This window comes from Triticum urartu, unplaced genomic scaffold (genome assembly GCF_003073215.2).
Source record: "Triticum urartu cultivar G1812 unplaced genomic scaffold, Tu2.1 TuUngrouped_contig_6797, whole genome shotgun sequence".
In the NCBI taxonomy this organism is placed as follows: domain Eukaryota; kingdom Viridiplantae; phylum Streptophyta; class Magnoliopsida; order Poales; family Poaceae; genus Triticum; species Triticum urartu.
This window is the reverse complement of record NW_024117586.1, coordinates 1-14,306: the sequence shown is the minus strand read 5'-3', so window position 1 is coordinate 14,306 and position 14,306 is coordinate 1. Positions and strand designations below refer to the sequence as shown.

Here is a 14,306-nt window from a genome sequence, read left to right as displayed (position 1 = left end):
TACTTGGAAAGGGGAGGAATCCTACTCCCGGTGGGAGTAGGACTCCTCCAGGGCGCGCCATAGGGGCCGGCCCTCTCCTCCTCCACTCCTTTATATACGGGGAGGGAGGCACCCCTTGGAGACACAACAATTGATCCCTTGGATCTCTTAGCCGTGTGCGCTGCCCCCCTCCACTATAATCCACCTCGGTCATATCGTAGCGGTGCTTAGGCGAAGCCCTTCGTCGGTAGAACATCATCATCGTCACCACGCCGTCGTGCTGACAGAACTCTCCCTCAAAGCTCGGCTGGATCAGAGTTTGAGGGACGTCATCGAGTTGAACATGTGCAGAATTCGGAGGTGTCGTGCGTTCAGTGCTTGATCGATCGGATCGTGAAGACGTACGACTACATCAACCGCATTGTGCTAACGCTTCCGCTTTCGGTCTACGAGGGTACGTGGACACACTCTCCCCTCTCGTTGCTATGCATCACCATGATCTTGCGTGTGCGTAGGAAAAAATTTGAAATTACTACGTTCCCCAACAATAATAGCATGGAATAATCAAAAATTATAGATACGTTGGAGACGTATCATTAAGTCGCCAGGATATCTTTGCCTTGAGCAATCAAAATCATGATATTGCATGCCTACGGGTCAATACCCGCGATGGATTATAATTATTGAGGTATCACCATGATATCAATCTCCAGGTATGTTTTTCAATAATGGTATGAATATTTGGGGTTTGATAACCCGCCCTGGCTATGTACTTTAAGTCGCCAGTATACATTGGCTTGCGCAATTGGAATCATGCGCTTATACAATCTTTAGGTTGTCACCCTCATTGGACATGGCGATGTAAGCCGGCAATTTGAGCCAATTTTCCAGGTATATTTTTAAATTGTTGGATGAATATGCGAGGTTTGATGACCCGCCCTGGCTTTGGATGTTAAGTCGCCAGTATATTTTGAATTGCGCCATTGGAATGATGCGCTTATAAATCATTGGATTGTTACCCTCACTGGATATGGTGATGTAAGCCAGCAGTATAAATCAACTCTACAGGTATGATTTTCCTGGTTATACAAATATGCGAGGTTTGATAACCCGCCCTGGTTTTTGACTTTAAGTCGCCAGTATGTTTAGGCTTGAATGGCCTTAATTCTAGTCTTTTCCATAATTGCATAAAACTATATTATGTTTGGGTTGTTACCCACCCTAGCTTTTGACGATAAGTCGCCAGGTCATATGTTGTTTAAACTTTGTGCAGAACATGCAGAGTTATGGCTTACATAAATGATTAAGTTCAAGCCCATCATCAAAGATTAAAATTTGTGTTTCAAAAGGGTTATCAGTTCTTGATTTTTACAAAGGCTATAAGCCGCCGGGTTATAAAAATCCCGGATTACAATGGATGCGTATTAAGTCGCCATCGGCCAAGAGCCGTCGGGTATTTAACTCCGGATTTACTTGTCAACAGATAAAGTATTCAAATCTTTAATAGCCAAACTTGACTGGATTTTCATTATGATATTGAATGACTGAGGTTTTCATACCGAATTATATTATTCAAATCTTGAATAGCCAACATGGCTGGGTTTTTATTATGGTTATCAATACCAGTATTATGATTGAGGTTTTCAAAGTCGCTTCAGCGCAATGACTATTATTTCTTTATCAATGGATATGACTTATTCTACAATGGGAGGAATAGTCCTGGGTTGCTGCAGGCATACGACCCGACACTTGAGGGCTACAGTATTCAAATCATGATTATATCAAATATGGAAGTCCCATGTCGCTGCAAGCATGCACCATGACACTTGGGGGCTAATGCAAGATCATTTTTTACTCGCCTTATTGAAGACCCGGCTCATCACATCGTAATGAGCCGGCCCTTGGGGGCTATTAGTTGCTCCTGTCAAAGGTAACCCGAAACTTGGGAGCCACATCATCTGCTGTTATTTTCAATGAAGTACATACAAAGTCCCTGCTCATTATTGCATAATGACCCGGCCTTTGGGGGCTACACTGGTTGAAGTTTTTATGAGCATAAGGCAATTACAAGTCCCAGGTTGCTGAGCAAGACAACCCGGTACTTGGGGCTACATATGTGGAATATTCAGTTTATGACTAGTGACCGAGATGAACAACCCGGATTTCTTCAAAGGTTGTGATATTTATGTTGAAGCAAGTCTTAAAGCTATCACTACGTTCCCCTCTTAAGACTTGGGGGCTACAGGCAATTATAAACCGACAAGTTCTACATATTCAAGCCGGCTGAAAATCAAATGAGTATTTCAAGACCAATATTTTTGTTAAGCATTGGGAGCTGAATCAAAGTGAATTATCCTTCACAATATTCTTCTGTGAGAAACCAATGTCAGCAAATTGATTATGAAGCCGGTCTATTGACCTGGACTTTCCAGAAGAAAGAAATGATAAGGACTTAAGAATGATCAGGTGCCGGTTCAGAAAAAAAATTTAATCCGGAGCACAACCTGTCAAATTTGTTCTTGTGTCTATTTTACAAGATCAATTTAACATGGATAAATCTAAATTAAACTGGTGGTTAATATCAGGGATATACCCCGCCAGTGGCGGCGCCACGGTAGGGGCCAGCATGGTCGGCCGCCCCGGGTAGCCAAAATTACGTATACAAAAAAATACGGTTCGTTTTAGTACATGGGCCAATACATGTGGGGATTTGCACAGGAGGCACAAAGGCCCAGTTGCAGTGCAAGGCCTAAAACTAGTTAGCACGGCCACACCCAATCCTTCGACCTCGTCGTACAGGCATTCCAGAAAATCCCCAATCGAGCGGGGCAGCAGCGAGAGTAACCTAGCCGTCGTCGGCTCGCCGCCACAGAGCTCCGCCTCGCTGGACCATCGGCTTGTCGCCGAAGAGCTCTGCCTCACCGGGCCACCGGCCGCGGGCACCTGATCCACATCCATTGTTCGTCGGTCCACATATGGGCGAACGGAAAGAAGAAGCAATGCCGAGCGTGGCCTATGAGGGAGGAGGCAGCGGCGGCAGTGGATCGAGATCGAGCTCATGCAAACGCGCAGTTGCTGTTAGCAAAATTAGCAAGCGCATCCAGTAGGTAAATCCATAAATAGTCCAATCCATTCTTTGCTACTGAATCTCAAGCTCTCGTTCCTTCAATTTCTAGCCAATTATTGAACAGGTTTAGTACTTGACATGGTGATTTTGTAATGTAGGGAATCTTTAGAAAGATGAAGCCAATTGCTGCTTATTTTGGAACTCCACCATCTAATGAATTTCAAGCTCCTGTTCGTGTTCCTGTTCCTGAACCTGATGCAAACATTTTATCCACTGAAGCCTCAGATGCAAACATTGTAGAAGATCTAGTTCCTGAACCTGAAGTGTATAATGGGGGCTCTTTTGATAACACTTTGCAAACTTCTATTGGCGGCTGCCACTTCGTTTTGTCTCACAAGCATTGCAACAAAAGGATCAAAACATAATAAGTGCAATGAACATGATTGTGTCTGTTAAAAGTTTATTGCAACAGCTAAGGGATGACGGATGGGAGGCACTTTTGGCGGCTGCCCCTTTGTTTTGTATTAAAAGGGAGATAACAGTGCCTAGTATGGATGAGAATATACCAGCAAGGGGTTACCCAAGGAGTTCCCGCAAAATGGTTAGTTGCTTCCATCACTACAAAGTTGAAACATTCAATGAGGTTCTTGACAGAAACATAGCTGAGATGAATAACCGGTTTAGCGAAACTTCAACAAGGTTATTGATATGCATTGCTAGTCTAGATCCTAGAGACTCATTTAGCAGATTTAATCATGTGAACCTACTTGAGCTTGCATCTATGTACTCAGTCGAGTTCGATCCAAAAGAACAATATCATTTGGATGGTCAGCTCAAGATATACATTGATATGATGAAAAGGTCTGATGTTTTTTGCAGTTGTGGCAGTCTCGCTAATCTTGCTCTCAGGTTGGTTGAAACTAAGGAACATTTACACTTTCCTTTGGTTTACCGACCCATCACACTTGCTTTGACTTTGCCAGTAGCGATGGCATCTGTTGAAAGAGTTTTCTCAGCCATGAATATCATTAAGACAGATTTGAGAAATAAGATATCTGATGATTGGTTGAATGATATGCTATGTAGAGCGAGATATATTTGCTAGAATTGATGACAAGAAGATCATAGAACATTTTCACATCTTGAGAGATTGTAGAGGCCATCTACCAAACCCTCCCCGTATACTTACGACTTAGGGTAACTACTTTTGTTATCTGTTTCAAACTATTTGCTTACTTGTTCCAATACATGTATTGATATCAGCTTGTTCACCTGTTGTAGGTATCTATTAGTCATGGAGTTGTTCATTTTGGGCCATGGAATGAATTATTCAAGCAGCGGGAGTCCAAGTTAGTAGTTATGTGTGACGTTTATGTTATATTTTGTGATTTTAGGTGGTTACAACCTAGTTCTCCAGAATCTTAAACTGTTCTGAATCATTGGTCATGTAAATTTTCGAGTGCATCTAGCTTTATATTTGAATTTTATGAGATTTGGTTCAGCGGACTTGCATTTGTCAATCAAATTTTGTGTTCCTTCAATGTTTTGCCCCGGCTAAGTTCAATTCCTGGATCCGCCACTGTATCCCGCGGTATGACCCGGCCGGAGATATGACCCGGATGGGACTTGGCGTTTCATCGGTAACCCGCCCGAAGACTGGCGACTCACTGATGACCTGGTCGGGCCTGGTGACTCAGTGGTGACCCGGCAGGTGGTTCAGACGATCGACAAAACCCAACGGCCCAGAAGGCGGCTCGTGGGAAGGCCGACTAATATTATGGTGGACCGGCTTAAGAGGAAAGGCATGAGGAATATTTCCCTTGCAAGGAAGCAAGACCTGGACTTGTATCCGGCTTGTAATAGAAGATAGACTAGTCCTAATCCTACTAGGACTAGTCATGTAACCCGCGCCTTCAACTTATATAAGGAGGGGCGGGGCACCCCAAGAGGAAGAAGTTTTGGATCAATTGGACAAATTAGGATTAGACAGACAATTATATAGCTCTCGAGATAGAGCACCCTTGTAATCGTAATCATCATCATCAATATCAATGAAGCAGGATGTAGGCTTTTACCTCCACCGTGAGGAGCCGAACCAGGGTAAAACCTCGCGTCTCTCGTCCCGTTCAACCCCTCTCAAGCCACCAATTAGACGTGTTGGGCCTCACGACTAAGTCCTTTCAACGAGGACATCTGCTGTGACAAATCCATGACACATCCAAAAGTCTGAACTGATGGAGGAAGGTGGGCAATATATTTCAACACTCCCCCTCGCGTTTATCGATGTAGGCCTCAAGACCTCTTGACTCGGATACCATACTGAATTCATACTCCAGCCAACTCATTCAAAAGTCTGAACTGATGAAGGAAGATGGACAATATATTTCAACATAATCTTCAGAATGTACAATCACATATCGACCAATCGTCATCATTTGATAAAGCCCTGTGCAACTCCCCTCTAAAGATGAACGAGTAATACTATGGTCAGGATGCACAAATCCCACCGTCGGTCTTCAACACCCCTCACGTAACATCACCACCTCAGAGGAGTCAGAACCGCATTATTGTGTTGGTAAGCATCAGAGACGCGTCGTGTCGGCAACGTATCTGGTGCACCAGGGCAATTGGTGCTACTCGTGCACCGGACCCTATTACACACTAATAAATGTTCAAAAAATCCAAAAAAAATAGTGCATTGACACCATCAATGTATGTTGTCACAAAAATTTAGATCAAAATTTAAAATATTGCTCGAGATACAAAAATGACAATTTGACATCAATGTGCTAATGGGCCAAAACTGAAACCCAGCTTGTGTTATGTACTATTTAGTGCCAAATTTGTCATTTTTATATCTCGAGCAATATTTTGAATTTTGATTTGAATTTTTGTGACAACATACATTGATGTTGTGTTAATTCACTTTTAGAAAAACAAATATTTTTAACAAGGGGACCAGTGCATCGATAGCACCAATTGCCTTGGTGCACCACATACAACCTCACGTCGAGGCCAAGCCCTTGCATGCTCTGTGCATGTGATCAATCCTCGTCAGCATGTCATGACCGCATGTTTGCTTTGACGTGCTTAGACTTGACCGAAGTTATCAAAAATATGGTTTGACAAGTTAAAAAAGTTGGTGATTTTGAGCTAAAGTCTGTCAGATAGGCCTTTCTGGGAGACCAACTAGCCATAAGTGTCATCAATTACCATGGAATTGGAAGTGAAAGCTACGATGATCTTAAAGAACGCATCTGATAGATCATTCTCTCAGCATGCATGCATCAGCTCACAGTCGCCAAAGTGAACACAAATGTCAAGTCTTCGACACCTACATGGTTTGGACAAGATATACAAGTTGGTGACTGTGAGCTAAGCTCATACAAGTAAATCTTTCCGGGAGACCGACTAGGCATGAGTGTGAAGCAACATGCATGCGCAATAGCTGAGCCAATAGAACATACACTTACAATCTTGTACTTTCCAACGACCTAATAGAGTAAAGAGAGATTGGAACCTCGAAGATGTCATGGTTGGAGGTAAGTGCAAGGTACTCAGTACAATCTCTATCATTTGAGCTACCACAATGGTCAGACTCCTAGCAAGGTTAATTTTCCACTTGGCCGTCCTGGCGTTGCTAGCTCCTGTACAAATCTAGGTCGGTACAGTCACAAGTCCTGATGCTTCCAAGTCCTAGGATATTGCGAGTCTCGTCGGTATTGCAAAAGTAGATCCAACCAAGTGCAAATGTGTGCCTATTGCGTGCATGGTGTATGCTTATATGAACCTAGCGACGATCAAGCTATGCTCCTTACTTGGACCTTAGGTGTGCAGGGTGGCTTCTTTGTGACTTGTGACCCTATTCTACCTCGCTTCCCACTTAAATATGAACACTACTACACTAAGGTTTGATGTCATGTATTGCAACAACCATTCAATGGATGCTTTCAGACAGAACACATGGGCCTTCGTGCGCTATTCTGAGCATCCACTCCCTCAATGAAGTAGGCCCTATTAAAAAACTTGATCATATCAATTCAAGCCTTCACATTCGCTGCCTTAAAGTGCATTGTCACTAACAGGTGTTTGAAATATACGGTCGTGTATAGCTTCCTACCAGATGTTTGGGTCATATCAATTCAAGTTCACAGTGTAGCTCCTCAGATGCCCCACATTTTGAGAGGCTGCACATTCATCTATTAATTCCATCATCACAAACAAGCAAAATAAAGCCTAAGCAGCCATAATCTTCACAATGCACAATTCACGTATGGATCACATATCATCGAATCGTCATTTAATAAAAGCCCTGCCATGACAGCATATTTGCTTCAACGTGCTTAGACTTGGACCGAAGTTATCAAAAGCACCGATAAGGTTTGACAAGTTATAGAAGCTGGTGATTTTGAGGTAAAGTCGATACAAATGGACCTTTCTGGGAGACCATCTACCCATACGTGTCATCAGTTACCATGAAGTGAAACCTAGGATGATCTCAAAGAACACATCTGACAGATCATTCTCTCAGCATGCATCAGCATATATAGTTGACTTCTAGAGTATGATCATCAGTAAGAGAGGATACACTCAGTTGATCTAATATGTGAACAAGAAATATATTTAGGATCTCGAAATCGCAACTAAGTTCCTTGTCAAGAACCTCATATAACTATCCCAGCTGTATCTTCTACACCTTCAGCTATCCTGTGGCACCTGGCCAGGAGATCAAGCTCTTGAAACTCCCAACGTGCACTCCTGCCTTTGGTTTCGAGTTATTGACCCTTTGCTTTAATCAACCTCAGTGTAAAAAAATAATGATCCCAGTATGCGCCCTTGGTGGTATTTCACAAACCAACTTCTTTACACAATGAGCTAATGTCAGGGATTATTCCGCCGCCAGAGTTTTTAATGACGGAATCACCTGCAAAATCTTTCAACAAGGCAGATGGATCCTTAGCCCCACCATGTCTTAAGAACTTGTCCCTAATCGCGCTACCTGTGCTGCGGGACAATGGATCACCTTGGCATACTTCTTGCCATATAGTTGTGGCAAAACATCTAGCATAGAGATAGCTATAGTACCCTGCAATAATGTTAAATAAGAGGTTATATGGCCTTATGAGAAGCATCGCATGCAAATCAGTTTATGGAACTTCCCAGATGGAAAAAAAAGTTCATGAAACTAGAAGACAGCTAGAAACCCCTACCAGCGCCATAGTTTATAAGATGAGAAAACCGAGTATGCCAGTGAGTGCCTTCTACATAATTCCAACTCGTGTGCTTTCTTTTCAAATCCGCAACAGCAGAAATTGTGTCCACTGGCTTCGATGTGTGCTCCCCAAACAAAGTTAAGTCCATTATAGAATAAAAAACCTGGGGGACAGGCACGATAACACAAAGTGGCACAATTAATACAAGGACAAGGTCAACAAACATAACTGGCCAGCTTTGATGAAGTGATAAGAAACTAAGTAGAAATATAAGCAAACCTGTCGCTGGAGGTCAGTAGCCGGAAACATGTTTCGAGAAGCATTTAGTGCCTTTACCAGCTTTTCTGGTATTGGATCACCAGTTGTTTCATCTAGAGCAAATGTCCTCAAGACACGGTAGTCCCACGCATAGAACCTGCAATGGAAATTACACTCAACTATCGGTAAAGAGTCCAATAGCAAAAGAAGTTTGTTTTGGATACGCCATAATTAGATAGACTGTCAAACTGCGAATCTATTTTTACTAACACGTCATACGTACTCAAAAAGGTTTGAGGGTGTTTCAGCGACATCGAGAGCAACTCTAGTACCAGAGAAATGCTGATATTCCTGCAAATATCAATGTGCTGCCAGATAAGATATGCAGAAATCGTATGATAACCTGAATGAAGAACCAGCAAAATACCGTTCTTGATAGCAGAGAATGAAGGGCATGGCCAAACTCATGGAAAAGAGTTTCGACATCACAATGGTTGAGCCTCGCAGTTAATCCCCTAGAACTCGAGAAGTTGCATACCAATGCAATGATCTGAAAAGCAAGAACACAATTGATTGACATAAACTGAACTGGCAGTACGAATTTGAACTATATAATTTTCCAAGATGGGGATCTATTAATCTAGTTCCATTAAGTGGTATGGAATTTGAGATGCCACTCCCTTGTGGGAAAAAGCATAGTTTTACTGCAAAAATAAACAATAACCAATACGAGATTGCGAGGATATACTGGAAGTTGGTAGTTCGTGTCAGACAATCGCCGGCCCCCTCTGATTGCAAAATGAGCACATCCTGGGTATTTACCCTTTCTGGAGTAGAGATCGAGATACATAAATCCTAAATCACCCTGTTGATTAGACATGTTACAAGGTGTGTTTGAGTGGGCACGAGGATTAAGAACGTTATGAAACCAAGAAAAAAGCAAGAAAATGATCATGAAAATCATAAAACCAAGAGAAACACAAGAAAAACAACCATGCTTTTTAATATATGTACCTTGGAAGGGGGGAGGGGGATAGTTAATGAGAGCATTGCATACAAGTGTGGGAGAGAGAAGATGCGATAATCGAGAAAAACAAGGATGTACATCTATAAACTAATTAAATTCACATGTGTGCATAATACTATGGCGCAAGACGAGTAAAATATATGAATTACAGAAAGACAGAAAAAAGGAGTGATAATTTCGAAGTTTAAATAGATCATTCATTAAGATATACAAATACTCGATCAGGGTGATGGAGAGAGCTTTATCACATCATAATACGTGCCTGATAGCTTTGAAATCATTTGTGACATTAGCAGACAATTTTATGCTATGGTAGCCAATTTATGGTATACATGAGAAAATAATGCTGCAACAGACTTCTGCTATGTTTCTTGTAGTTCTGACTATAAACTGTTTCTATGGGATTTACGCTACTCAACAACAGGGCATGACCCGTCCATTTGATAGAAGTTCGTTGCTAATTTGGACCAGATAATTATAGGGCAGACTATCGATAGGCATTGTTAATGTCTATTAGGTGTGACATACCAGAGCTGTACTTGCCTACTTGGCCATCCTTTCACAAACCACAAGTTATTTCTAAGGGCTGTCATTTTGAATTTAGTAATTACAAAACTTCGAGCAGGTACGAACATCAATTGCAAATTTACACTTATGTAAAACTATCTTCTAAAGGTAGCACATTATTACCTCATCAGGGTGATGGAGAGACAGCTTTATCACATTAGGATGCCACGACTCTCCGTCCCCCATAGGAACTTGATGAAATGTGGCACCAAATAATGATTCCACCAGCACGTTTAAGCCCTTTATGCATTGGGACAATGGAAAATACGATGCAACAACCTGATACATAAGAAAAGATAGTATCAAAAAGGATAAAAGAGAAGGGAAGGTAGCCTGCAGGAAACAATGAAATAAAACAATAGCTCACATCAAGTAAAAATTTATGTCCTCAAGAATTTAAGCAACTGCAGAAAATGAAGCTTTTCAGACTAAATATATGAAACTATTAAGCGATTCTGTACTTCAGTTTTCTTCCCCTCATAATACTTTTAGCTTATAAAGTACCAAATGTAGGTTTGATTTAGCTTCTATCAACATATATTATGCAAAGTGTGTATTTACATACATTATTTAACAGGAAATACCTATATTATGGTAAGAAACCTAAATAGTAGTATATTTAGCATTACTTTCAACAATTGTACATCTTTGAGATAAATAGCACATACCGAGGGATCCACAGTATGCGCAGATGATTTCATCATTCCAATGAAATAATCCTCATCCCATGGTTCAAGATCAACACTCTTGTCATAACATACTCTTCTCTTAAAATCTTTTATAGTATTAAATTCCTGCATCAAAGGTTGATATAAGTAGAGAAACCACTGGTTGGATATAACGATGTGTATTATGTATGCCAATATTAAGTTCACCCCCTTCAGTCCCTTGAATACCTCATCAGCTTTATGCCTAACAGTGTCACTCAAATCGTTGAGAAATGACATGACCACATCGACAGATGCAGCCATGTTAGGACGAATAGCAAATTCAGCATATGATCTGCAACCCATAGTCTGCGAAAAGGATAAAAAAATTGTTGTAATTTTCCTGGAATAAAAGTAGAATTAAAGAAATACTCGTACTTAATAATGTAATCGATGTCATCATATTTGATGAACATTCTTAGGAAAGTATATCAGGTCCAATTTTGTTCTGTTTCTTCAAACTTCCATTAAACTACAGAACTGAACAACAGAGTACACACATCAAATACTGGATTAATTTTTGTCTGCTAATAACATGTGATCCAAAGATGAGCTAATGCATGTGAGTATGTGACATTTAGCTCAGACATTTGCTAACAATAGAAAGACAAAATATCCAACATGGGTCATCTAGACTCCAGAACCCCCTTGAGAGAACATTAATTTTCCTCACGATCAACCATGTTTTCCCCATGGAGATACAAAGTGTTCATTACTTGTCCAAATAACCAACTTCTGTGACACTCCTGAATAATTCTCATAGCAATGCCACCTCAACCAAGCAGCCAAACTACAAGGTTGAAACTGACAAACAAGGATCTCATATCCTTCAATTGGTTTACTATAAGATATTAGTGCACAGAGGAATTCATGCTAAGTTGACTAATCTAGACTGCTAGAAAACCTAACCAAAGCTTAAACGTCATCACCGTATTCAGATCGTAAGTTTACCATGCGCACCATCAAGTGAAGTTTAGCACAAAGATGTTAAAACATTAGCATCAGGTTGCCTCTAAATATACTCTATGATATAGAAAAATGCATTTACCTTTGCAAACTCATCACGAGCATCTATAAGTTCGTCAAGAACACCAATGTTTTCACGAGGTTCAGAGTTTCCTACAACATATACCTGTCTCCTGACCTTTGGAAATTTTGGAACAGTTAGAATGCTACTAGCATAAGTGTGATGACATACATTATAGCTATACAAATATTGCATCAAAAGGGTAGGAAAGATAAATAGCTAGACCAAAAAATGGATAAGATATTTCCACGTAGAATAAATAAGTGAGCACAAAAAATCCAAACATTGCTAAAAATATCATGAACATGTATGGGTATTCAAAAACGAGTTGAGATCAACCCATGAAAACGTGCAAACAGTAAGATAGTTCATTTGCCTTCACTGCTCACCACGGAAGTAACCGAGATAGTAGAAAAAATTGAACTGATGGTTTGAATGGATTGAGGTCAAACAGGTTTTGGACACCCCTATGGATATGTATGTTTACGTCATGCAAATATAAGGATGTAAGGAAGTTTTGCAATGCTTATGAGTGGAACAAAAGGAACATACCTCCTCATCCGAAGCCCATCTCAGTGCTGATGATACAGATCCTGAGTCTGTCACTATCCTTACACCCTTTTGCCTTGTAGCGTTCATTGCATTGCTCTGTTCTTCAACACCCCTAGGTTTAAAACGACTAATAGGTTTGAAATTATGTTGTATATTCCTTGGAATACGCGAAGCTGGATATATATCCACAAAACCTGGTTTGTTCATAACATTTTCATTGAACCTGACAGAGCAACAAGAAAGAGCATAACAGTTACAGGTAATTTTCCAAATTGAATCGTCAAGCTAAATGCAGTGCAAAGATTCAACTCGGTAAAGAAAAGGTATAACAGAAATATACTGGAGAGGGACCACAACATGAATGCTACAAGCACAGAAGGGAGAAATGTGGTTAAACTGACAAAAAAATGTAAAGTTAGCAGGTTCTGTAGCTATTTAGAATAGTCGTATTGCTCATAAAGATTAATTATGAATAGGTGAAAGCAGAATTGTTGTGCAATGAAGCAAATATACTTAGAACCAACAGTTTATTTCTTGTTTTCAACATTGCTGGAAAAGGAAGGGAAACCATCATGGGGTTCCATCAAATAAACCAATGATAACAAACCAAGTGTGCAATTTAACCCTCATCTTTAATAGTATGATGCCGCTGAAGCGCTTGTATTAGCAATATCTAGGTAAGCATTTGAAGAAAATAATTAGAAGATCCAAATATCAGGCTTTAATCAGTCAACGAACTTAACAAACAAGCTACAAGAAATATATAATCAAAACGTAAGCATGACATTGGTTAGTGGGAACTCAACATTAAAGATGCTTACCAACAAGTAATGCCACTAAACAATGAAATCACTTGCTGATAGTCAAGTAGGAGGTGTGCAACTACAACATGGAATGCAAAGTCAATATGGATAGTTCAACAGTGGAAATAGTACTGAGCTTAGCAACGGCCAGTGTCCAATGGTACCTACTTTCTACCCAGATGCGCAATTGCAAGGTTCAGCTGATTAACACGCTCGAGTTTATCTGCAATGGTAGAGCATTATGTTTCTAATTCAAATTAAAACTGACAAGAAGCAACGGAATATAACTGTCAGTATGGCAACCTTTAGGAAGATGAATCCCTCCTTTCTCAAAGTCGACACGCAAGTTATTTGCTGCCTTCCGAGATTCCTCTGAGAGCAGGGCACCTTCACTCTCAGCTTTTAGTATCGCGTTGTATAAAGTAGTATTTGTGTTCAGGTACTGCAGAAAATCACAGAAAATGAAATGTTACAGTTCTGGTTTGGTCATTTCACTCTGGTGTCTGGTCTCTCCTTTTTCACATATGCCATTTATGTTATAGACCTTACTTGAAGATGCTCGTAAATCCTCATTGATGCCTTATCTGCTTCCTCCGCAAATTCCCTAGTTCACATACATATTAATTCAGTAAAAAACTGAACGCACTTCACTGCAGAGCATCCAAATTACACAACAAGCAAGCAGCCGGTCATCCACTCACCTATCTGGGTGCGTGTTCCTGCACAGCTCCGCCGAATCAATGACCGAGCAAACCTAATAACCAATCGTCAGCTATCCCACATCAAACCACACGGATTAAGTAGAAATTAACCTAACAAGAGAAAGGTACAGTGTTGGAGATCTCATCCATGGTGCGAACAATATCCGAAGCCGGCGGCAGCTGCGCAATGTGGGCAACAAGCTCGTCCGACCTGCAAATTCGAGCAAACGGTCACAGAAAATTTAGCGAGCGATGGTTGGGGCGGGGCAGTATTGGGGATCGAAGGGGTTCAGGGTTTTTCCCCCCTTTACCGCTGGATGGCCTCGTCGACGAAGCGGCGGAAGCCCTTGGCCGTGCGCAGCACATCGAAGCCGTACAGGCCCGTCTCCGGCCCCGCCGCGGGGG

At 41.1% G+C, this 14,306-nt stretch overlaps 1 protein-coding gene and 1 long non-coding RNA gene across 3 annotated transcripts; one reads left to right on the top strand and one right to left on the bottom strand.

The window, feature by feature from the left end:
* The first annotated feature begins 2,753 nt into the window (after positions 1-2,753).
* LOC125531097 lies at positions 2,754-4,587 on the top strand. Its single transcript, XR_007293104.1, has 3 exons — positions 2,754-3,086; positions 3,205-4,243; positions 4,328-4,587. It is a non-coding gene; the product is annotated as an uncharacterized LOC125531097 (long non-coding RNA).
* Positions 4,588-7,427: 2,840 nt separating this feature from the next.
* Positions 7,428-14,294, bottom strand: LOC125531096 (mitochondrial intermediate peptidase, mitochondrial; the record flags this gene model as incomplete). 2 transcript variants are annotated; one of them, XM_048695505.1, is given in 18 exon segments in its annotated part: positions 7,428-7,979; positions 8,070-8,132; positions 8,257-8,422; positions 8,539-8,674; positions 8,801-8,868; positions 8,945-9,067; positions 9,266-9,382; positions 10,235-10,390; positions 10,780-10,905; positions 11,008-11,127; positions 11,867-11,962; positions 12,398-12,620; positions 13,369-13,423; positions 13,504-13,642; positions 13,750-13,804; positions 13,902-13,954; positions 14,031-14,112; positions 14,213-14,294. In XM_048695505.1, coding segments are annotated over 18 exon segments (1,946 nt in total), but the record flags the coding sequence as incomplete, so codon positions are not given.
* Between the last annotated feature and the right edge of the window lie 12 nt (positions 14,295-14,306).